A 26094-nucleotide genomic window follows, 5' to 3' on the forward strand; every position below is an offset into this window, starting at 1 on the left:
GAGATAAAGCAGTACATTAGATCTCTTGCTCGTTTTCAGACCTAAAATGTACATGAAAGCTCCTACTTTCTTACAGTGTTACTCTTAGTGCCTTTTCTCACACGCCACCTACCACCCATGCTAACACAAAGCCTCACTTTTAAAGCCAGTCACCAGGTTGTTCTGCAGCAATTTGAGACATAAAGTGATACCCATCCAACAGAAGCTCCTAAGGGCATTTCAGCAGGCAGAATGCAGAATGATGAGCAGATGATCTGACTGGAATCTCTGCCAAAACCTCCACTTTTGTGAAAAGGGCCCTTGGGAGTGGTGATAATGAGGTGTGGTTCGGACTTTTTGACATCTGCTCTTACAGACAGCATGGCAAACCCCCACTGTCCCTGAACCAACTCCAACAGCTGAGTGGAGGAACCCCCGTTGACTTGCCTTCCCACTAAGCCTCGTGCTTCCATGAACTCGATCAGGATATTTTCACCCCCTAGGGCCGGCACACCAAGAGAGGTTAGTCTAGAGATGGGTCCCTCGCTCTCCAACTTGTTTGTTGAATTCATAGCCAACTTTGCAAATACTCTGGGCTGTTCAATGCACAGGGGAAGACACAGGGGCTGTGGAGACACACACGTGTGAACTGCTTCCTGCCAAACACCCCTGAATGTTGTGTCGCACTGAACCGGCTTTCCTGTGGAACCCGGCAAATGAAGATGAGAATGGCCTACTCTCGTTATAGCCTATTTTTGTAAGGAACACATGCCTTTAAAAAATCTAGTTCTATTCAGAACCTCTGCCCAGTTGAACATAATTTTGATTAAGCCACATTGTGTATCCAAGAGGTTTCATTTTATAGTTCCTAATAGACTGGCTACCTTAGCATCCTTCACTTTGTAACGATTTTGTGGAAGAAAACTAAAAGAAACAAAGGCTATACATTTGTAAAAAAATAATTCAGTCATAATGGCACTAGAAAAAGCAAAAGCAGTTTTGTCTCCACTCTCTCAATGGCATCCTTACCCCATGTGTGTGCACCCAGCACTTGGGGAGCACATCAAAATTTCAGTTTGTGAGATACGGCTTGGTCCTGGTTCTCCAGGGAACTGAAGGAGTTGCCCTAGCTTTAAGCACACCTAACTTACTCCTTGGGAGTGATTGGAGAAGTGCAAGAACCTGGGAGGATATGTAAAATAATGATCTGAATCAGCAATCCTGTCACAGTTAGGCGGGCTCCTTGTTTTGTTCTCAAGGCAGTCAAGTTTTCTAGTGCATATTTGCTTCCTGCACAGATGGATTCTCACTAGGGAGATTTCTTAAAATTATTTAATATATATGTGATTTTTCCATTGTAGAGCATTTATTTGCATATTTATTTCCTCCATATCAGTCTAATCTAGATGAAAAGAGGTAAATAGGAGAAAAATCAAGATCCTCATGATCTTTAATATTTTCTTCTGTTCCTCTGATCTATGCATTTGTCATAGAATTTTTACTTTTCTGTTGCTTATTATTTTAGGTTATATACTATAAGAGTAATTTTGACTACATGCAAATCTCTCTTATGCCTCTTTGAACTCATGTTGTTAACCTAGTATTTATTTTTGTGCTTAATCAGTTATTAAACATTTGATGGTACCTGGGGAGTAGGGGCCATATATTTTCAGTGCTTAGCCCTGAATGAAATGGGTTTTGAATTAGTATTATGTACCAAAGAAGGGATTCAAGTTGAATACGGTGGGACCTCTAGCCTGGAAGAACTCCTAGTTTAATGAGGAAAACAGGTGTGTTTCATCTGTGCTTGGTCTTGAGTCTTGGGTCATAAATAGAATTAAACAAAGGGAGCAGCTTCGCAGGCAGAGCACTCTGCCCTAATATTTGAGGCTTAATTATCTGCTGCCGTTAAATGGCCCCATTTTAGTATTTGTTTTGGGGGACGGCTGCTTAATGTACAGGGTGCAGCGTACAAGTATTGAGCAGAGAGATGCTCCGTAAGATCCTAACTGACTCCTGTGGAGCTCTAGCCAATGATTTACTTAGCATTGATCTGTCTGTCCACTAGGCCCAAAGAAGAATCAATATAGCTAACTCTCTTTCAAGAGGCAGCTGATGAAATTAAATCCTTATTTTAGTTGGATCTGGAATAGCTAACGAGATAAGTAAAAGAATCCAACCTAGTATTTTGGGGGAGGAAAATGCATACAAAGCCCCTTCCAGAAAATGTTTGGAAGGAAGCTATGGAATACAGTAAAATGGTTGGGGACACTTTATGGGGCAGGAAGACAAAGAGAGCCAGGTTTTAAAGATCACATGGAATTACCAGGCCAGTGTGAGCCACTTATATCTCCATGTCTGATTTCAGTTATTTCTGCGTTGGGCTCCTCTGGTTTTAGACATGCAGTTCCATTTTCCCTTCTAATGACTCTGGTCATATTCCATTTGGCTTTGCTTTTCTGTTTAGCCTTTTGCTGCGAATCTGATTCATTTGTCCTTGTTGTTTTTCTGGTCCTACTTTCACTCTTATTCCATTTTCTTGCTTAGCTGACTCAAGGGTCCCTTATTTTGGTGAGGGGACAGAATCTGAAAGTACTGGCAGATGAACATGGTTTCTAGAGCAACTCAGCCCTAACTGCTGTCCCTGGGGGCCAGAGCGCCAGGAAACTCCTCATCAGCCTTGACCAGTTAGGTGTCCCTTGACCCTTGTCTTTGGAGGTCAGTGGATAAATAGAGGGGACTGGCGACAAGCCTCCTTGCTTCTGCTGCTTTCTGTTTGTGCTAGCATCTCCCACATGCGGTCCATTTTGCTTAATTGTTACCCACCCCGAGCACCTCCATTCTCTGCCACTATCTCCCACTTGCCCTCCTCCATATGGTTCGTTTTACCATATTCATTTTTTTCTTTTTTTCTCTTGTCATTCATCATCTCATGAGATATTATGTAACCTAAGTTTATTCTGTAAAAATTTCCTCCACTAGCATCTAAATGCCGTATTTTTTGTTTTTCACTCGCACAGCCCAAGGATCCAGAGTAGCGCTTTAGCACTTACATTATTCTTACTAAATGTTAATGAAGTAAAAGAGCGAATGACTTCCATACCCATCCGCATCATTGCCATAATTAGGAAAGGACTTAGTTTGCATTGTTAATATTTATTTAAAATATCTATTTTGTGGGGACTCTTTCCTTCCATCAAGTATCATTGCAGAAAATGGTATTTCTCTCTACAGCATGAAAGATTAGTTTGTTACCGTAGAAAAACATATGAAGATTTGTGAGAATGGCTTTGATAAGCTTGAGATGCTAAACGAGTGTGGATTTGCTTCTGTGCAAGGCTGTACTCTGGGAGTAAAGGTATTTGCCGTAGGCTCACGTTATCACGAACACGAATTTTATTAACCTGTCTGCAATGTATAAAAGACTGTGACAGCACGCTACACCTGAGAGATAAAGTAAAATATTGTCCTGCTGCTCCTCTGTAGCAGCAGACACATCCCAGGAAAGTGCAGTGCTCAGAGAACCGTCCTGTGACAGGGAAAGGACAAAGGGTTCAGGAGCCTGAGGGAGCAGAGAAAAGCGGTCCTGTATTGCTCTTCTCCAACACGTGAGGAACGAGCTTAGACAGGCTGTCGAAATGGACTCTTCTGGACCGCTGCAAGGGGATGTAGAGTTATTTTTTAAAAATTAAATTTATTTTGTAAATAAAAATACAGAATTTAAAGAATTGATTCTAACTTCTTGGGAATTATGTGCTAGGTGAAATGGCTGAAAATGTGGGACATTCTGAGTTTACCTGTTTTTAAGTGAATAGTAACCAAGCATGATTCTCTGACAGAAGGTTCATAGGCCTTATGCCAAAAACTGATTAAATTGCTCAATTAAGTGAGCAGAGATGACAAACAGGACCAGCTGTAGACCAAGGCCCGGGCCATGTCCGCTGTGTACACGGTGTGAACTGTAAAAGTGTCCATTTGGGGAATGTAATAATGAAAAAGCCACTCAAAGAATTTAATAAAGTGGGCAACTCACTTTCAGGATAGCCTAATGCTTCAAAACTATAGCATCCAAAGCTCTAAGATTTTTGAAAAAAACAACTTTGTAGTTGGGGTGTGGTTAGTTTTACATGAAATATTCCTGTTGATTTTCTTATACTATTAAGCCACATAGATGTAAAGCAAAAATATTATTTGTTCAGATCAAGATTCTCTCTGAACAGTGTGGAGAAAACCATTTGTAGAACTTTGAAAAAATACCAAGTCCTGGGTTCCATTTCGGCCAGATGAGGCCTGAACACCCTGGAGTGAGGCCCACCCACTGAGAGATAGGAACATTCTTCAGGGGATTCTGATGCCCATTGCTGGCTTCTTGTCACCACAGAAAGGGAACTCATGCATCTAGATTCTAGGTGAGGGTCTAGAAAAATATCTAGATCAATGAGGAGAATATATAGAGTAGACACAGATGATCAGTAATTACTTCAGTTAAACACTTCTCAGATTTACAACTCTTTATAAACAATTCAGAAATCTCAAAAGCTTTGAAACGAACAACAAAAAAAGACTTCATAACAACTTACTCAGTGACAGAGCCTCCCCTACCCTTGGTTGGTTTTAGGCAAAACCAGACCTGAACTGACACAAGGCCCTTTGTGCTCTTTATTTATCCCAGCAAGTGTGACGAGTCCTGTTTTATTACGGGAGCGTGAATGTACTTCATTATGGACGTGTACCTGCTGAACTGTGTAGGTACGATATTGCCTATTTAGAATCCGAAGAATTCTAATTCTAAAATGTGTAACTTTATTTGCCCCAATAACTTTCGGATAAGAGATGATAGGCTCGTAGTAAGATGGCTTCCGCTGACATTTTGTTTTCAGTCCTGCGTCAAATTGATGAAGGCATCTGACCCTCCCTGGTTCTCAGGGAGGGTCTCTAATATGCTCACCTTGTACAGTCATAATCTTACATGTTGGGTTATTTAAAATAGTATCTTGCCCTGGCTGGTGTGGCTCATTTGATTTAGTGTGAGCCTGCAAACCAAAGGGTGGCCAGTTTCATTCCCAGTCAGGGCACATGCCTGGGTTGTGGGCCAGGTGTTCAGTAGGGGGCTTGTGAGAGGCAACCACATGTTGATGTTTCTCTCTCTTTCTCCCTCCATTCCCCTCACTCTAAAAATAAATAAATACAATCTTTAAAAAAAAATAAAATAGTATCAGGGTTCACAGAGAAACAGAACAAATAGGATATATATTGATTTATTCTTGGAATTGGCTCATGGTGTTATGGAGGCAGAGAAATCCCATGATAAGCTGTTTGCAAGCTGGAGACCCAGGAAGGCTGGTGGTGTAATTCAGTCCAAGTCTAAAGGCCTGAGAACTAGACGCACCCATGTCCCGTGGCAGCAGAATATAGATACTCGAGCTAAAACAACAAGCACATTTGCACTTGGACTGCCTTTTTGTCCTACTCAGGGCCTCCACAGAATGGACGATGCCCAGCCAGTCCTAGGGCGTTCTCCTTTATCATTTTACCAATTCAAATGCTGATTTCTTCTGAAAACACCCTCACAGACTCACTCATGAATAATGTTTCATCAGCTGTCCAGGCTCCCTTAGTCCAGTCTAGGAGGCAGATAAAATTAACCATGACAAGGCCCCACAACAGCCTTGGGAGGGGTATAGGGCCTACCACCCCCACTGTAAGAACAACAACTTGAGGCCAGTCGTAGTACTCAGGGGAGAGCTTCACAGTTACTGCCTGGTGTTTCGGGAATTGAACATTGCTTTGCTTTGAGGAGAACTAGCAACATGGTTTTTTTCCTGTTGGTAAAGTAGTATGTGGGCGGGGAGGGGTACCCAAACCTCCTTTAAAACAGAAAATATTTAATAAGCACATAAAATATGTAAACATTTTCTAAATCCCATGATTACATATAAGAATCAAGAGATGCAGATTTTATTTATGATCAGGGTCATTTTAAGCATGAAGCTGAGTATATAAGGGTAAGATTGCTTCTAAATTGTCATTCCAGAAAATTTCTTTCTAATCTTCCTGATTTAATATAGCACTTGCCCTTGTTTTTATAAACTGTATTCAAATAACAAATAGTTATTCTTAGAGGAGAGCGGTGTGGGAGGCGGGTTAGGGAGGGAAGGGTGATCATTTGTCAGCCCCATTCCCTCTCCAGCGGTAGAGTCTTCAGGGGGCCCCACGCAGCCCCCAAAGTCCTCTGCACCCCGAGCTGGATCTCATGCTTCCTTCTCTGATTGCTCTGTTTCCCAGAACATATTTGATGCCCGGTGTGCTCACTATTTTCATAAGGTGATTGTCCTTTTTCAAGTGCAAATGTAAATGAGAGAGGAGGGTTAAGAATGAGATGGCCTAGTCGGGTTGCAGCCCTAAATGGCTCCGGGCACGCCTGACACTTCTCCGTTCTGCTTCTCCATTTGTTGGGTGAAGGTCATCCAACTTGCCCAACACCGAATGGCCATGGGTACACCCTAACTGATGTCCTACGGGTGCTTTGCAAATTATTGTGTACTTAATGCAAGTGAAGTCCTGGTTGAATGTACTGAGTGAATGAAATATGTTTCCACAAAAAAAATCTGAAAATAGATGATAAATGATTCATTGGAGTAAAACATCATTAATATTAATAAGGTAGGCGCGTGGTACGTTGGCTCAGTGCTTGGACTTCAGAGGGGGAAGTCCTGCGTTCAGTCTGCATCCTGACTGCCCCTCTGGATCCTCGGGCCACTGAGCAGCCTCTCCACGCAGCGCGTTCCTGCTCTGTAAAACCGGCAACGTGGTAACACCTGGATCGTGGAGAAAAATGCGTGTTAAATGGTTGTCATGAAACATGGGTTAAGCTCCCAAAGATATGAAGTGAAAATTTGATTAGCCTTTTCTCTGCTTCAGATTAATTAAAGGTAGAAATGAGGTGTAGTTGGAAGGGGGGAGGCATTTGTCAACTGCAACCAGCTTCTCTCCCTGGAGACTTAACAACAAAACAGAGAATCGACGGGGTTTATTGGACTGAGCACCTTTGAAAATTATTGGAAATCTTAATTTTTTCTGGAATTCTTTCTAGATATCAATCATGGCTTTCTAGGTTTAATGAGGAAAACTTGACTTGTTTGTTAAAGCACCATGTTCCATACAACGTTAAGGTGAGGATAATAGGAAAGTGATAGAAAAACTGAATTGTTCCTGGAAATATGGTGAACTAGATACCAGGAAAAAGCAACAATAACAACCACCACCACCACAAATACAAACACCTTGGCTATATACATTTATTTTTTAAAATCCCACACATATCGTAAAAAGGGACTTCCGCCAAGATGGAGGCATAGGTGGAAACACTGTGCCTTCTCCCACAACCAAGTTTGAATTCAACAAAGGTTTGGAGAAACAAGACACAACCAAAGGACAGAAAATTGAATTATACGGAAGTCCGACAACATCTAACCATTCAACAGGGACGGTAAGAGGGGCGGAGCCAGCAGCGAGCAGGGTCGGGCAGGACAGGGCCCCCGACCCAGGCGCGCAGGCAGACGGGAACCAGTTGGGGTGCGGGGCAGACCATGGGCGCATATTCGCACACAGTGAGACAGATCACGCAGGCCCCAGGGGGCGAGGGCTGATGGCGGTGGCACACTCGCGTGCAGTGGGACGAAACGTGTGGGCCAGGTGACAGCAGCAAATGCGGCACCGGTGAGGGCCGTGGCACAGGCGGCGGATGGGACGCCATAGTCCCTCTTTGACCCCGCCCCCACGTACAGCGTCACAACCCAGCCACTTAGTTGCCCTGTTCTAGTGAACATTTTAGGGCTCTGATCCTGCTATGGAACGGGCACGAACAACCCGAAAGATGGCACAAGAAGAACTCAAAGTCCAAGAGCCAATAACTCTTAGCGACCAAGAAATTGCCAGCCTCTCAGAAGCACAATTCAGGACACTATTTATCAGGATGCTCACAGAACTGGTAGATTATAGTCACAAATTAGAGGAACAAAGTCACAAATTAGAGGAATATATGAAGGCTAAACTAATTGAAATGAAGGGAGATGCACAGGAAACCAATAGTGATGGAAAGGAAACGGGGACTCAAATCAATGGAATGGACCAGAAGGAAGAACAAAACATCCCACCAGAAAGGAATGAAGAAATGAGAATTCAAAAAAATGAGGAGAGGCTTAGGAACCTCCAGGACATCTTTAAACGTTCCAACATCCGAATTATAGGGGTACCAGAAGGGGGAAAGAAACAGCCACGAGTGGAAAACGTATTTGAACAAATAATAAAGGAGAACTTCCCCAGTCTGGCAAAGGAAATAGACTTCCAGGAAATCCAGGAAGCTCAGAGAGTGCCAAAGAAGTTGGACCCAAGAAGGAACACACCAAGGCACATCATAATTACATTAGCCAAGACCAAAATGAAGGAGAGAATCCTAGAAGCATCAAGGGATAAGGGGACAGTCACCTACAAAGGAGTACCCATCAGACTGTCAGCGGATTTCTCAAAAGAGACCTTACAGGCAAGAAGGGGCTGGAAAGAAGTATTCCAAGTCATGAAATCCAAAGACCTACAGCCAAGATTGCTTTATCCAGCAAAACTTTCATTTAGAATGGAAGGACAGATAAAGTGCTTCTCAGATAAGGTCAAGTTCAAGGAGTTCATCATCACCAAGCCCTTATTATATGAAATGCTAAAGGGACTTATATAAGAAAAAGAAGATGAAAAATATGAACAGTGAAAGGACAGCAAACACACAGTTATTAACAACCACACCTAAAACAAAAGCAAACCAAGAGGACAGCTAGATCAGGAGTGGAACCATAGAAATGAAGAACACATGGAGGGTTAGAAACAGGGGAGTGGGAGGAGGAGAAGGGGGGAGAAGGCACAGAAAATAGCATAGATGGTAGGTAGAAAATAGGTAGTGGGGAGGGTGAGAATAGTGGGGGAAATATAGAATCCAAAGAACTTGAGACACGTGGTTATAAACTAAGGGGGGCAGAATGGTGGGGGAGGGAGGGTGCGGGTGGAAGGGATTGAAGGGGGGGAATAGAACAACTGTAATGGTATAATCAATAAAATATATTTTTTTAAAAATCCCACACATATCGTAAAAAGAGCAATATTTTCAAAACCATGTCTTTTTGTTTTAGGAAAGTAAAGAGTATCCTTAGAGATAAAAAATAAAATGGGATGCAGACCCTGATAAGTAAGGTAAAGGACGGTGATTGGCCAAGGCCTTCTACCAATCACAAGGGACTTAAGGTTCTTGTTTCCACACTTCTTTGAGGGAAAGGAGATGAAACGAAAGCCCAGACAAGACATGTTGTCAAATCAGAACAGTCAACCTAAAGCCAGGAACTCTGAAAAGCTATATTCATAGTGAGAATACTGACTGAAAAAAATTGCACCAAATAGGGAGGCACATTAGAAATTTGGTTGTCTTGTCATAGGTCTGGAGAGAGGAGGAAATGAAGTCTCTCCTGAAGATGTATAACCGTAAGCTGTTCCTCAAGTGAGTAGGTGGCCCCAATTCTTACCATCCTCAGGTTTAAAAAAACTTCACACTAAGAATTTATTTTAAAGTGATCCCTGATTCCTCCCTCCTCCCCTCTGGTTACTGTCAGGTTGTTCTTTATTTCAGTGTTTCTGNTAGAAACTTGGTTGTCTTGCCATAGGTCTGGAGAGAGGAGGAAATGAAGTCTCTCCTGAAGATGTATAACCGTAAGCTGTTCCTCAAGTGAGTAGGTGGCCCCAATTCTTACCATCCTCAGGTTTAAAAAAACTTCACACTAAGAATTTATTTTAAAGTGATCCCTGATTCCTCCCTCCTCCCCTCTGGTTACTGTCAGGTTGTTCTTTATTTCAGTGTTTCTGGTTATATTTTGCTTGCTTGTTTTGCTTGTTTTATTGATTAGGTTCCACTTATAGGTGAGATCATATGGTATTTGTCTTTCACTGCCTGGTTTATTTCACTTAGCATAATGCTCTCTAGTTCTAATCCATGTTGTTGCAAAGGGTAGGAGCTCCTTCTTTCTTTCTGCTGCACAGTATTCCATTGTGTAAATGTACCACATTTTTTTGATCCATTCATTTACTGGTGGATATTTAGATTGCTTCCAGTACTTGGCTATTGTAAATTGTGCTGCTTTGAATATTAGGGTGCATAGGTTCTTTTGGATTGGTGTTTTAGGATTCTGAAGATATATAATCCCAGCAATTTTTTAAAGGAAAGAAAGACTAGAATTTTCTCTAATTGTTGAAATGCATTAATGTTCTTCTTCAGAAATAACAATAAACTCAAAACAGGGGAAAAATCCATACCTAGACAAATGAATGTGAAACTACATAGCATTAAAGAAAAAATAACCTTAAAAGTAATAATAATTTTTAAAGAAATGCCAGAGAATTACCTGTAAAGAAATGCCAGACAGTTGATTCCTATATAACAACAGTGGAGGCCAGAAGAATATTTCCTGTGTGCTAAAAATATGGAACAAAGGAAATAAAGATAGGAGCATAGAGTAGTATAAAAAATAAAGATACTATAGAGAGGATTAAAATATTTAAAATGTTGAAAGTCTAATAAAATTGACAAATCTTTATATGATTAATCCAGATTAAAAGAAAAAGTTACAAAGAAGCCATATAAAAATAAAAAAATCAGTGGAGATGAAATGGAGATAAAAGATACGTATTTCACTCTAGACAAATGTCAAGAAAATAACATTGAGCAAAGAAAAGCTCAATGTAGAAAAACCATCGCATATTATTCCTTTAAACTATTAATATAAAATATATATTAACTAAGCAATATTTGGTATATTTGTGGTTACACCCAGATGGAATCAAACTACAAATTAAAACCATGAAAATGGGGATTATAAATCCAAGATTCAGAGCTGTGGCTTCCTCTGGTGGGGTAGATCGTGTGTTTGGGAGTAAGTGCAGAGAGGGCTTCCAGACCTTTCACTTTATTGTGTTTTTTAAGGCACCTGGTGGGAACATGGTCTACTATCTACTTATATTCATGTATTATTTATACATGATATGCCCTTTGATATATATGAAATTTGTAAATAATTCAAACGAAAACATCTTGAAGAAGTACCTGAATCTGAAGTTTGATAAAACATATTTACTAGGTTAAATTCTTAAAATATGCCCTAAAACTAACATTTTACTTGTATTTGAAATGAGAATATTTGGCTTTATTTTCAGACGGTGAAGGCTGGTAAGTAGGATTTTTTATTTCAGGGGTTCACATTTCACTTACTGCTTTTGAATTTCTAAGAGTGCTATTATTTCATGCAATACTCAGTCCATAGCATTATAATTCTGTCTTCAGGCAACAATAAAACATAGAGCTAATGTGTGCTTTCACTGACAATCCGTGTTACTATGTGGTTCCCTTACTTTATAATCTCTTAAATTCTGAAAACAAAACAAAGGTGATTATATCAGATGGATGATTATCAGTGTTTTCTTGGACCTAACTAACAGTAGAAATAGCAATCCAATTGAATGTCATTATACCCTAACAGCCCATGGCTTTGAATTTGTCACCTTATAGAGTTGGTTGAATATTTTCATAAAGTCTAGTTACAAAAGCAAACTAGCGGGTGACTTGGTCATCCTGGGCCTGGGAGACAGAGCCAACTCCTTCGGCTCTCATTAGGGCCTGCGTGTCCTCGGCATTGCATTCAGCAACCTGGAACGCCGGAGTGCTGGAATCCTGAAAGTGACTTTTCCTTCAAGGATGTGTTTACTCTTTCTGGGTTCCAACGGCTCCTTGGTGGATAATGGTTCTTACAATCAAGTTTTTGAAAATACCCTTTATTTCTCCTCCTATTGACCCTCCATTCATATATACAAAGCCATCATATTATAGTATATTTTTTATAATTAATTTCTCTAATGCTAATCACTTATTTATGTTAACAAAACAGAGAAGATATGCGTACTGAAGACTACTCATTCTTTCAAGCCAAAAGCCAAAAGTAAATGTTCAGTCACATAATATTAGGCTACTGTCACTTGATAATTTAGCCACTCATAAGGAATAATATGTTAGACGATGGTATAAATATTTTTGCTGGCTTTTTGCCCAGCAAAATCAGTAACAACTCTCACTTTTTCATTTATTCTAAATTATAATTCAATGTGGTGGAAAGCAAATGGTACTGGGGCACATCATATTTATTTTGCATTTGTTAACACACTATTTGAAACTCTGAAGACTTTGCTTGGGAAAGTACTTTTTGATTGTGTATATTTCTGTATTTAGGTGACTCAGGTATATTTTTCTAGATGTTCTATATTCTGAAGCATGCCCAATTTCCTCACTTAATAATAAAACAGTCTATGACTCATTGTAAATCAGTAAGGATCCGGCAATAAGGTGCAATGCATTCAGGAAGCTGGTGCAGTCTATCATTGGAGATAATAAGCAGGTGCATTAATATTCATGCTTTATGAAATCCTGGTTGTGCTTCTTAAAAACTGTAGCACACATTCCAAGTTTTATGTTCAGCAATATATGTGTGCCAGTGATTTTCAGGTAGTTCTAGTAGCAATTCACTCAAGGCATCACTAGGTAATTTAGAAAACTTTCATCCATGGTTTCCATTTACTTAATTATATACTCAGCTAATGTTCCTCTGGGGCTCTGCATAATCCTTTCTGGTTGGACCTTGGATCTTTCTTTGTCTCAGCTGGAAGTGCTGTTGTATAAAACTGACTGGATACACACATCTGTGTATGTGGTATGATGTGTATGGTGGGAGTCAGTGGGCAGCAAAAGGGGGGAAGCATACGTTACCCTCACAGCACAGTATTTCCCTATTGCCAAGTAAATCCGATTTAGACTTTGCTTCCACATAGATGACCTATGAGGGAAGAAAAGGAAATAATGCTATGCTACAATGGATGCAGATGGGCCAACAAAGCTGGACAGCCCCATACACATACACAGGCTGGGTGCCATCCATCTCCTTCACCTCTGTTATACAACTTGTCAGCACCACAAATATCCCATATGAAAGTGAACAGGGAGAGTGGGGGGAAAGGTGCAGGGAATAAGAAGCATAAATGGTAGGTATAAAATAGGGGAGATTAAGAATAGTATAGGAAATGTAGAAGCCAACAAATTTGCATGTATGACCCATGGACATGAACTAAGGTGGGGGGGTATGCTGGAGAGGAGGGGTATGGGGTGAAGGGGAATTAAGGGGGGGAAATGGTACTACTGTAATAGCATCAATAAAATATGTTTAAGGACATGATTTCTATGTGTCCTTACTTAGTTCATTGATAAACACATTTACAATAAGGCAGGTATATACTATGCATGTGGATCATGAGAGTAAGCATGCACTTCAGGCTTAATATTTCTGTTCTTTGAAATCATATTTGATTTTTAAAAATTTTCCAGGAGTTAACAAAGACAATCTTCACCTCTTTTAGAACCTTAACTATACACATCCTATGTCTTTCTACCTGTCCAGGGAGTGGAGGGACAGGGTTGGGAGGAAAAAGAATACTCTACCATCTCCACACTATTACTCCTGCCCCCACTATTACTACCACCCCCATTAGCACCATTGTCACCACTGATCACTGGAGGAGCTTTCAATGGGCAGCACTGAATGAGCTACTGGGAGTGTGCTACCTATCCTAGCCTTCCTCAAGCTCCTCTCGATTCCCTTCGGTTCATCCATTTACCCTTGTATTCATTCACGCATTCTGTGAATATTTACTTACAGCCTGCCAACACCAAAATACAATGCTAGATGGTGGGAACAGAGTGAGAACAAAATGGACAAAATCTCTGTAATCATGGAACTGATTGATATCCAGTGGTGGGTACATTTCCAGGGCTCATTCAGGTACTTCAGATCTTTTTACATTTTGTTGTCTCCTTCTACATTAAGAGTGGAGATGCTAAAATTGGGATCTTTTGATTTCTCCATATTTTCTATAACATCAGTTTCTGTCTTTATATAATATCAGCCTTTGATACATGGAGGTAGAGTTTCAGGAATACATTGAAGTTTCTTTGACACAATCTCTTAGTGAAATAAGCCAGGTGGTGAAGGACAAATACCATATGATCTCACCTTTAACAGGAAGCTAAACAACAAAACAAGCAAACAAGCAAAATATAACCAAAGACACTGAAATAGAGAGCAGGCTGACAGTGACCAGAGGGGAGAGGGGAGGGAATTTCAGGGGAAATACGGGAGGGATTTAGAGGAACAAATATAAAGGACACGTGGACAACAACTAAGAAGGGTGGAAATGGAAGGGAGTGGGGGAGCAGGGTGGGTGGGATGGGTTGGGAGTAATAGAAAACTGTACTCGAAAAATAATTAAATAAAAAAAATAAATTTCTAAATTTGTGTGAGGTCTTTGGCATTGCTATTTGGTGATGAGAATATGTTTGCATCAGAAGATGCCAGGATTCAATAAGAAAAGAGTTAGGATTCCAAACGAGACATGAGAAAAAAAATCCCCCCAAAATCCCCACAGGTCAGAGGGTATTGAGAATGTTACTGTGTGACTGCTCCATAGACATAGGGTGGGCCCCCGCCCCCCCTATGTTCAGAAAGATGATGTCACACTTGTAACGAGAGTGTGGAAAGGTTTATTTCTCACATAGTTAAGTTCCTGGGAGGGTGTGGTGACTCTCAAGTAGGACAGACATTAATCAAAACTCCCACGATCAGTGTGGGACATGACTGAGTGAGCAATATTAAAATTTAAAAAGGGGAGTAGACACAGAAGGCAGAGAGAAGCAGCATATGCACAATTGTTTTCTCTAAAGAACAGAACTAAATGACAAAGAAAATAATTAATTAAGGATTCCAAAAAAAAACAGTATACAGAGGCTATATCATAGAATTGTGCACTTGAAAACTATGTAACTGTACTTACCAATGTCACCCCAATAAATTTAATTTTAAAAGACAGTAGAATAAAGACTTGAATCTTGAAACTAAAAGGTGGGATTGTCCCTAGAAAAGTGACAGACAACAGTAGATGAACTTAGCGAAATTATTATACTCAAAAAATAAATACTACCTGGCTGGCGTAGCTCAGTGGATTGAGCGTGGGCCTGCGAACCACACGATCGTGGTTTGATTCTCAGTCAGGGCACATGCCTGGGTTGCAGGCCAGTTCCAAGCAGGGGACTCATGAGAAGCAACCATACATTGATATTTCTCTCCCTCTCTCCTTCCCTTCCCCTCTAAAGATAAATAAATAAAATCTTAAAAAATAAATAAATAAATAAATACTGAGGGCATCCAAGCCAAAAAATGCCTGTGAAGATAGAAAAAAATTTCCATGTTCTAGTTTTCTCAGATTTCTCCTTGGTGTCACTCAATAGTGTTAAGTGAAACAATGCTTTCAGTTCTAAGGGGAGGGAATTGGTAAAAGGCGAAAGATTTATGCGATCTGAAGAGAAACCAGAGTATAAGGGGGGGGAAATTGGAACTCAGAAATTCTACAATGAGCCTAGTTATCGGTCAAGTATGCAGGAAGTAAACAGCTTGGTTGTAGGCTACAATGTTCTCATGAACCTTCCTGAAGAACGTATTACAGAGTTGGAAGTAGTTGGAAGTAGTTAGAAAACTCTAGCAGACATGCTGGAAAAGATCGGTGAGTCAGTTTAATTGCAGGACTAAGGTTAAAGGACGTGCATGGCTTCTCGTTGTAGACCAAATATAGAAGTATGCCCAAAGTCCAACAACATAGAAATGATGTATAGTGTGAGAAAATATTAAGTTTGATTTTCTCATCTTTTTTACATGAGGGAAGATGGTATCATTTAAAGATGATAAATGAAAGAAGGGTATAAGATATTCAAAGTGTCAGAAATTTAATAGGAAAAATAACATACTAAGTATAATAGGGTGGTGGAGGGGAGAAGGCGGAGGGAGAAGCAACGGAAATGTAATAGTCGTGTCAATGCCCATAGTCGGGAGCAAGTAAAATCTGAAGGCATAGTCAGTGCACACATTAAGTGAAGTTTAATTAGAAAGGTAATAATTAGAACAAAATAGAAACCTTTTATATATCAGAAGAATGCACATAAAAAGGTATGGTAGGAGATAAAAAAGAAGAAACTTTTAAATAGCTTTATATGTAAAGATAGGATGATGTTCAAGATATATTGTTAAATAAAAAAGTCACAAAATAGCAAGCAAAATTATAGGTTTGTTCAGTAATATACTTAACATATTTATGCTTGTTTATTAATAAAATAGCACTTAACTTCCTTTAAATGATATTCCACTAAATAAGAAATGTCTTAAGAGGTGCACTATGTAGCCATAGTTATTTCTATCATGGTATGACCTTATGTCCCTAATCAATTAATATTTTACATTAATATCACATGCTTAACATAAAACTATATCAAAGAAGGCTCTAGGTAGAGGATGTGTAGTACCAGCATGTGAGTAGCTTATAATCAGCTAAAATTAGGCTGGCAAAATTGGACAATGTTATAGGATACAAATTAATGCTCAGTCATGTTACACAAATCTGTGAAACCTTCTTAGATTATTGCAACCTTCCACGGCTGCCTCCCTTCTCTTTGATTTTTGATGGAAATATTTTACTCTAACGTATTTTAACCTTATAGAGTATCGTTATCTTTTTTCTAAACAGTCACTATGATAGTCTTGTCTTTAGGGCAGAGATGAGAGGGATTGCCACGTCACTGGACTCTAAATCCAGTTATTTAGCACAATAGTCACAGGAAGCAAAATAATTGGGTAGACATTCCAGAGGTAAACAATAACACATACATAATTATTATAACACCTGCTGGTATATATGTATCGTGTGCCCATAGCTGCTGGTAAGAGACCAAGGTTCAGAGAGATGAACGACTTTGCCCCAAATTGAAAAGTTAGTGAGAAGTCGGATTAGGGCCCAGGCCAGCTGCCTCCAGAACTGATGACACAGCAGCACGTTGGGGGTGTGACCCCACTCAGCTATCTAACCTCACTGCTTCTCTGTCTGTACTGGTGGGAGATGGAGAATAATGACTTACTGTATAAAGTTACTATGACAGTTATTAAGAAAAACACATCCAAGAGCTTCGTAAGCCAGGAAGCTCAATAGCAAATGTGAAATATCACAGTCATCACTGCTGTCATCGTGCTGTCATTGGTGCCACAGCTTCATGTGGGCTCGGCTCACAAAGGGGCTGTGGATTCCTGGAAAGATCAGTCAGCATTGACTTTTCAATCTCAACACTCATGTTTTTGCTCAGACTGAACAATGCCCATGTACTAAAACAGCTTATGTTCTGCCGAGAAAGACTCCCTGACAAGGCGTAGTGGGGTAGGGATATCGTGAAGTTCTTTCTGAGTTTTGTGCAAAGACCTAGTAGAGAGGAGAGCGGAGGGGAAAGATTGTGATACTCAAAGAGTTAAACTTCTTCCAGCTTAGGAAAAACAACCTGCAATTTTAAATTCTAATAATCTTCCTGTGGGAGAAGCACCAACACGTTTTGTATTGTAGTTATGCTACACAGCAACCTGTGCAACCTTTTTGCACAGGTTGCTGTGTAGCATAACTAGACCTCCTTTCTAGACCTCCCTTTCCTTCATTTTCCCCACAAAGACTGTCCTTGACCAACAACAGAAATAAATTTGATTTCTCTAATGCAGAAGGTAATTGGATTTTTCTTTATTGAATGCATCCCTTTAATGACTATCTCTGCTCCTTCCAATTTAGCAAGTGACCTGACATTGATCTGGTGATATGACTTAAAAATAAACAGTTAAAAGCTAGGGGTGAAAAAGACCAGCTGTCTAGCATCAGAAGAAAAATGTGGGTTTTGGGGGGAGATCCTCATCTTGCCATTTTCCTGGGATATCCTTTATCCTTGAATGTCATTTTTACAGAACATGCTGCTGTAATAATTAGTCATATAGCAACAGATTTTCTCCTCCTAGAAAATGTAATAATTATTTCCCAGAAAGTGCCCTGGAGAAAACATCGCAAATTGAATAAAATTTACCCAGTAATCATTCTGTTCTTTGAAAATATGTATTACTATGCAGACTCTTTCTGGAACAAGGTAAATATTGCTGAACAGAATTAATCAAATCTTTTAAAAAGCTCGCAAAGCATGAAATGTTTATTTATTTATTTTGTTAACCTTGAGGTATTATAAAAATAAAATTTTACACAAGATTGTTATTTCAGAAGGTAACAAAAGGATAGTAAATAAAATTGTTGTATTTGGAAAAATAGAAATTCTTTCCTCAAGAATTGTGATACAAAACTCTTGTTATAATCAAGAATATGTAGGTTTAAATTTTTCAAATTTTTTGTCTTTATTAATTTTTAGTGACTCAGTTAATTCATCATTAATTTTATTCTATCACATTCCCTTTGTTTATTTTGATAAATATGTTTTTTAATTTTTTCTTACACAATTCATGGGTAAGAAAACATTTTATAATTTTAATGTGTTATGAAGAAAATAGACAAGAAAGCCATCAATAATCAAATTTCCTTTTAAAAATAGGTAAANTAAAATTGTTGTATTTGGAAAAATAGAAATTCTTTCCTCAAGAATTGTGATACAAAACTCTCGTTATAATCAAGAATATGTAGGTTTAAATTTTTCAAATTTTTTGTCTTTATTAATTTTTAGTGACTCAGTTAATTCGTCATTAATTTTATTCTATCATATTCCCTTTGTTTATTTTGATAAATATGTTTTTTAATTTTTTCTTACACAATTCATGGGTAAGAAAACATTTTATAATTTTAATGTGTTATGAAGAAAATAGACAAGAAAGCCATCAATAATCAAATTTCCTTTTAAAAATAGGTAAAACAAGTGTTTTTCTTTTTAAAAATAATATTAGTTGCATTTATACTTATCAAAGTAACTAACAGTTTAAAGAAATTGAGAGTTTGTATTAAAACCACTTGTTATCGTTGAATCCTTTCAACAGTGAAGCTGCATCACACAAAATCACTGTGGGTTCTAAATTAGACAGAGTCGGCCTTAATCTGCAGTGTTGCTCAGTGCAGGTCAGTGAACTTGCTTTCATTCCCATCAACCACGAAAGGCTGAGTTCTAGTCCTAGAAATGATATTGAGAAAGAATATAAAGAAAAATTAAGATCAGATATGCCCAGGGGACTGGGCTTTTTACCCGTAACTGCTCTGATTGCACATTAAGTGAGCATGAGAAGCTTTAGCATCCAGTGCAAGTTTCTGGGTACCATTTGTTCGGATGCTCAGGCAGACTGGCTTGCTTGAGAATTGATGCACCTTCTGTAGGAAGGCCAGTATTGAAGAGGTCACTGATCCAGAGGGACTGTGCACCGAATCACAGTCTTTCATCACAAATGATTAAATCTCACCCATTCCAGGTCAGGCCATTGCTGGAAGTTACACTTAAATGCAATATTAAGGCCTTAAGGGCAAAAGAAAAATCTGTTTTAACAGGTGGTGAAACTTCTTCATTACTCTATTCAGTGTATGACACTCCACTTAGGTTTTATTCATTTTGATATCATCTTGTTCGTTTGAAGTTGAACATTGTTAAATAAAGCCATAATCAATTAAATAATGTCCTCTTCTCTCGAAGGGAAAGGAGACTTTCTGGAAAGAGAAAAACACATGTGTGTGTGCACACATATGCAAACATGTTTTCCTGTATTAGGAGAAAAAGGAAATTTATTTGTCATTCCCATCAGCTATTTAGAAGATGCTTATATTTCATCTATTTGTGGTACTTTGGACATTTGCTGAAACTATTAATATGAGCTGTTGACAATGTACAATTTACCTTGTTAATGAATGTTTAAAAACAAGCATTAATGTCCTAAGTTATTTTTGTTGTTTCTTCTATGAGTAATGTTTTAGTATTTTACATAAATGATCCTTAGATATTGGAAGGGATACAAAGAGAAATCTTCAACTTAAAGGATAAAACCCAATGGAGAGAAAAATGTACCTAAGTCAGTAAAAGAAAAGGTGGAGAATACTGTATAACGTGAAAAAGGGTCAAAGCTAAAGTTGGAGCAAACAATGAAGACATCTCAATGGTAACACAACTTAGGTCTCAGAAGTTGGGCAGGATCTGAGAAAGATGGACATGAGAAAGGTAGAGCATTCTTGGGAGCAGGAATAGAATTGCTAATTGCACGGAGGTGGAAGCATGAGAGGTAATTAAAGTAAATGTTCCGTAAAACTGGGTTCAGGTGCCACACCTCACATAGCATCGAAGAAAAAAAGGGATGGTGATATTTTGACTGGAAATATTTAGACTTTGGAGTTTCTCATTATTAGCTGAGTTAGAAAGAACATGGGACCTAATATATTACATGTTTTGTTTCTATAGGGAAGTTAATAGTATCTTAATGATGCCTTCTTTTATAAGGTAATTTTGATTGATGTTTTAAAACAATCTCATTATTTGACATGTTGAATGACCTTAAATAGCTCATTTATTGTTTGAAGAATATGAACTATTAAAGTTTTTAACTGAAGGATGTATTTTTTCTAATTTTTATTTTGCATATGCTCTAATGTTAAGATGCATATTTTATTTTCAACAAAATGAAAATTATCTACATATGTAAATCTGAATGTAAGTATCCAAAAGTGCTAAATAAGTTTCTTTGATGGCTTTAGGTCACTGATATGATGCTTCAGGACAAACCGTATCCTGATTGGGGAAAATCTGCAAGAGCCTTCTGGAAGAAAGGAAATGTTAGGATCATTTTATTCTGGTAAGAGATTGTTTAATTTATTGATTTATGCCTTGCCTTTCACTCACTAAAGGACTTGAATTGAATGTAGTTTTCTTTAGATACAGAATTCCACCTGGAGAGATATTATAAAGGTATACTATGTTCCATTAAGAACATAGTATTAAAATGATTAAGACCAATCATCATAATTATTTTATGAATTGATTTTTGCTTGCATATTGTGACATATACACATTTACAAAAGATAAATTTTGATAACATAGTGATGCATAGATTTTACCAGAAGTAAATTTTTAACTCAGCAAAAACAAGCTGTAATTTTTATCAGTGAAATGTGATATCAAACTATCTTCATGAAATCCTAAATTTCCAGTATACTTGACATAATTTTTTGCAGAAGTTATACAGAGAAGGAACCTCTTTACAAATCATTTCTATCTTATTGGCATTTCTTCTGGACATAGTTTCCATTCAATCTCCAGCCCAATCATTACAGTTAAAAACAACTTATGACTTATAGAACTTCATTTTTTCTGGCAGCACCATTATTTATGAGTATTTGAGCAAAGTTAGACAGAAAGAGATAAGAATGTAGAGAGGGCACGAAGGGCGCCTCCCCCTGACTGCGTGACACCGCCTGGCTCAGTGATTCAGCCCGACCTGCAGAAAGTGAGAGGCTGTGATGGAGGACACCTTGTGCCTGGTGCATTCCAGCCTGCCCACCTGCCTTTTGAAAGGAAGAAAACATCTATTTATTCTTGGATTTAATTTCGGGGATTAATTTTTTTATGTATAAGCAAGAAAAATCATCATAACTAAAGACTTGGAAAATATACACTCTAAGCTATCTTTGCACTTTCCCACTATCATTAAATGTTACTAGGGATATAGGGCGTTTTAAACCCACTTCTCAGCAGGTAAACAAAAGTAGATTTTTGAATATAAAAATGAATATGATTTTGTAGGTGGTTATTCACACCTTGTATCTGTGAGTCAAGTGTGGGCTATTTTTCCGATGCAATTAACCTTGATATTTTTTCCTGCCCCAAATTTCCCCATGTAGCTTGTCTAAATAATATACATTATGATAATTGTGGTTAATGTTTATTGAAGGTATATTTTGCTACAGGCATTGTGCTAAGTACTTTGCATTCTATGTATTTAATCATTTAGTCCTGACAACCCTGTTTGGTAGGTGCCCTTATTACAAGCCCAGGCCTCTGGCTCCAGGGCCCCAGTCTTTAATCATTAATACACCGTACTCCCTCTCAAAGAACGAAAGGTACATATATCAACATGCAAATTTCCAGATGATTATCTTTCACCTGTTTTTAGATAATGGCTTGAAAAGAATGTGAGATTCTGGAACATTGGCCCACCCTACAGAATTCTCTATGGGGGTTTTAAGAATCATAATTTCAAAGGAGATAGATTCTAATATGAAACATGTTTATGGCCTGTCTCTTTTAATACAATATATACTTACTATGCCTATAGACATTTTGTGGTATTGATTTTATACTCAAAGGCAGCCCATTGATTATCATTCAGTGTGGCCAGTTACCAAGGTCACATGTGCCTTATTTGCAAAGGTGAGGCATGCAGTCACTGAAGGCTTCTGTGGTGCTCTCATGAGCTACACTTAGTTGCAATTGCTAATGCAGAGGAGAAGAATTCATACTAGATTTTTTCTGAACATCTTAGTCCATTTTTCCTTGAATGTTCCTACTCAGGTCTGTATACTACCAATCTCTTTCATACAAATGGGTTTATTTCTGACATGTGTGACAGCCCCAATGAGCAACCTGAAGCATGTTTTAAATGTGGTTAAAATAACTTTATTAGTCACTGACAGGTAATATTCTTAAATGGAGAACAAACTAAAATCCACAGTTATTCTTGCAGTCATTGTTCTTGTATAATTATTGATAGGAGATAATTCTGGGAGACGATTTTTCCAAGATAGTATTTCAAATCGTGGAGAGTAAAAAATAACTGAAGGGGAATTTAAATGTTGCTTTAAAAATACTTTTTTTCCTATTTTATCTATTTCTACACAGATTATCTTGACAATAGTATTCTTTTTTAAAAAGAACATCTGATGTAAAAAGTTAAATATGGAAATTATGTGGGAAGCAAATCTTCCTTTATGTTCATACTTTTCAGATAAAAGGGATTTAGCAAGTATAAAGGCCATTTTTTTTAGCTATAGGAGATAAAATACAGAAGTCATTGCTGAGGTTTTAAATGAAATTAAAGATAGGATTTGCATACTATGTGCCATAGCACATAGTATGGCACATAGTATACCATGAGTCACACACTGAAAATAGGTGTTTTCTTTTTGCTTTACCCTAATTAAGAGAGAGTAGTATAAAAAATCTATGTGAAGACATTATATAAAGGTAAGTTTTTATAAGTTGGCATGTGACTATGTGCAGCAGTTTAAACAGTAAAACCTGGAATTTCGTTCTAATAAACTTACCTCTTACTTGTAGCTGTTTTAACTCACAAATGCCTGTCAGAAGCTATTCTGTTCACAGCCGTGTGGCTGAGTTCTTCCTTCGTTCTTAGGGATTGACGTCTCTGCACCGAAGAAAATGGTCCCTGTTTCTTTCTGCAGTCGTGCAAAAATGAGGCTACAGTACGTGGCTCCTGCATCTGCAGGGAGACTAACTGTGACTGTATTGGAGAATAGCAAAGAGAAAGGGAAGAATATTCACAGAACTTCCCTTCTGAAGTCCCTTTCTCAGGCCTTTGAATAAATAAAAAAACTAAAGATCTAAGAATCTACATTCCATGTGTATGCCATGCACTATTCTATTTTTCAGTGAGGCTACTAAAGTGTATTTCCCCTCACTTGTGTCTGTAGTAAAATAACATGCATACAAACAAGTAATATGATATTTATATTAACCTTCTAGCTTTCTGTTTTATTAACTCTCTAGAGACACAATCTATATGCTTTTGAAGGGAAGCATCTTGGGATATTTCTCCAAAGGGTTAACTTTTAAAAATGAGTGGTGGCACTCTCCTGTGATCAAGGGAAGAACTGGCCAAAAGGAGTGGGTGATGTGGTAATCATTAGGGCTTCACGTATACGCCGGTTCTCTGTCGTCCATCAGAATTACATTTTCTGCTCCCTTTGATCACGTGATTTGCTTGACCAGTTTAAGCGTGAGAGTGGTGTGTGTCACATCTAGTTAGTAGCCTTTAATTGTCAATGAGAAGCATTGAAGGGGACTCTTTTTTCTTGGTAGCAGTTATGGAAGCTTGTGCCTTGCTGGAGCCCTTGCCACGCATTTGCCCTGAATGGCTAGGATGATCCAAGCATCCTTAACAATACAGTAGACATTTAGCATGAGCTAGAAATGATCCATTGCAAATGTTAAGCCACGATTTGGGCATTGTTTGATATCGCAACATAAACTAGCCCATTCTGATGTATACAGAAACTGATTCCTAGAAGTGGAGGATTGCCATAGCTGAATAAAAGCATTTTTAAGGGCTGGATAGCAAATGGGAAGGAATGGTAATCCAGGTGTGTTAGCGGGAAGTATTCGGTGAAACATGTGGTCTGTGGGTACTGAGATGCTCGAGAAGTTGGAAAACAGAACAGTAATAGTGTGCTGTGTGCATCTGTGTACAGCTGTCCACTTCTAGTCCATTCTGATGCATGTAGAAGACCATCTTTTATTTTTTTGGTATTAGTGTGTGTTCAATAAAATGTATTTTATCTAGTGCTATGATGATTTGGGTGGGCACCTCTTGATCATGACTGTCTTAAATCTTGCCTGGGAAACAAATGTAGCTGCTGGTGATTTTCCTGTTTTGAATACCATGGTTATTATTAAAGTCTAACAAAATGAAAAACTATGGTACATATACACAATGGAATTCTNTAGCTGAATAAAAGCATTTTTAAGGGCTGGATAGCAAATGGGAAGGAATGGTCATCCAGGTGTGTTAGTGGGAAGTATTCGGTGAAACATGTGGTCTGTGGGTACTGAGATGCTCGAGAAGTTGGAAAACAGAATGGTAATAGTGTGCTGTGTGCATCTGTGTACAGCTGTCCACTTCTAGTCCATTCTGATGCATGTGGAAGACCATCTTTTATTTTTTTGGTATTAGTGTGTGTTCAATAAAATGTATTTTATCTAGTGCTATGATGATTTGGGTGGGCACCTCTTGATCATGACTGTCTTAAATCTTGCCTGGGAAACAAATGTAGCTGCTGGTGATTTTCCTGTTTTGAATACCATGGTTATTATTAAAGTCTAACAAAATGAAAAACTATGGTACATATACACAATGGAATTCTATGCTGCAGAAAGAAAGAAGGAGCTCCTACCTTTTGCAACAACATGGATGGAACTGGAAAGCATTATGCTGAGTGAAATAAGCCAGGTGTTGAAGGACAAATACCATATGATCTCACCTTTAACAGGAAGCTAAACAACAAAACAAACAAGCAAGCAAAATATAACCAAAGACACTGAAACAGAGAACAGGCTGACAGTGACCAGAGAGGAGAGGGGAGGGAATTTCAGGGGAAATAGGTGAGGGATTTAGAGGAACATATATAAAGGATACATGGACAACAACTGAGAAGGGTGGAAATGGGAGGGAGGAGGGAGCACGGGGGGTGGGATGGGATGGGAGTAATAGACAGAAAACTGTACTTGAAAAATAATTAAATAAAATTTTTAAAAAATGAGTTTACTTGTTTCACTTTGATCAGTTAAGAGCTAATTATAAAGCATTATTATCTTACTGTACATGGTGTGGGGGAGTAACATGACAATAAAATAATAATAATATACAAGAATGCAGTTTAAAAAGACCTAAGACTCACAGGCAATGTCAGTCAAAGGTGTTTTATAATGGCACTACCAACATCAAATTGTATGATGTGTATGACAATTATAGGTTTCTATTTTCATGCAAAAAAGATATGTTTTGTATTGTGTGTGATGCTTTTCAGGCCTATAATGCTATTTCTATTATAAGATTACAATTCTAATGAAAGAGTAATTCTGTCTGCTTCATTCTTAAGGCAGAAAATGGACCTCTATAGTCTGAATATTGTTTCCCCTACAAAATTTCTATGTTGAAATCTAGTTTATGATGATATTAGGGGCCTTTGAAAGGTGCTTAGAACATAAGAGTGGAGCCCTCACAAGTAGGGTTAGTGCTTTGTAAGAGAGCCTTTAGGGAGATTCCTAGCCCTTTCCACAATGTGAGGACACAGAGACAGGCACTGGCTATGAAGCAGGAAGAGCATCCTCACCAGATGCAGTCATGCTTATACCATGACCTTGGACTTTTCAGCCTC

General features: G+C 38.4%; 1 protein-coding gene across 3 annotated transcripts in view; it reads left to right on the forward strand.

Moving 5' to 3' along the window:
- The window catches only part of TMEM117 (transmembrane protein 117), a 402837-nt gene that overhangs the window by 244399 nt on the left and 132344 nt on the right, over positions 1-26094 (forward strand). For all 3 annotated transcript variants that reach the window (XM_037061077.1, XM_037061079.1, XM_037061080.1), the window contains one exon: positions 20680-20777. In XM_037061077.1, coding sequence (XP_036916972.1) covers positions 20680-20777 — 98 coding nt within the window. The remainder of the gene's footprint in view (positions 1-20679; positions 20778-26094) is intronic.

This window comes from Sturnira hondurensis, unplaced genomic scaffold (genome assembly GCF_014824575.4).
Source record: "Sturnira hondurensis isolate 20B ecotype Veracruz unplaced genomic scaffold, ASM1482457v3 Scaffold0013190, whole genome shotgun sequence".
In the NCBI taxonomy this organism is placed as follows: Eukaryota; Metazoa; Chordata; class Mammalia; order Chiroptera; family Phyllostomidae; genus Sturnira; species Sturnira hondurensis.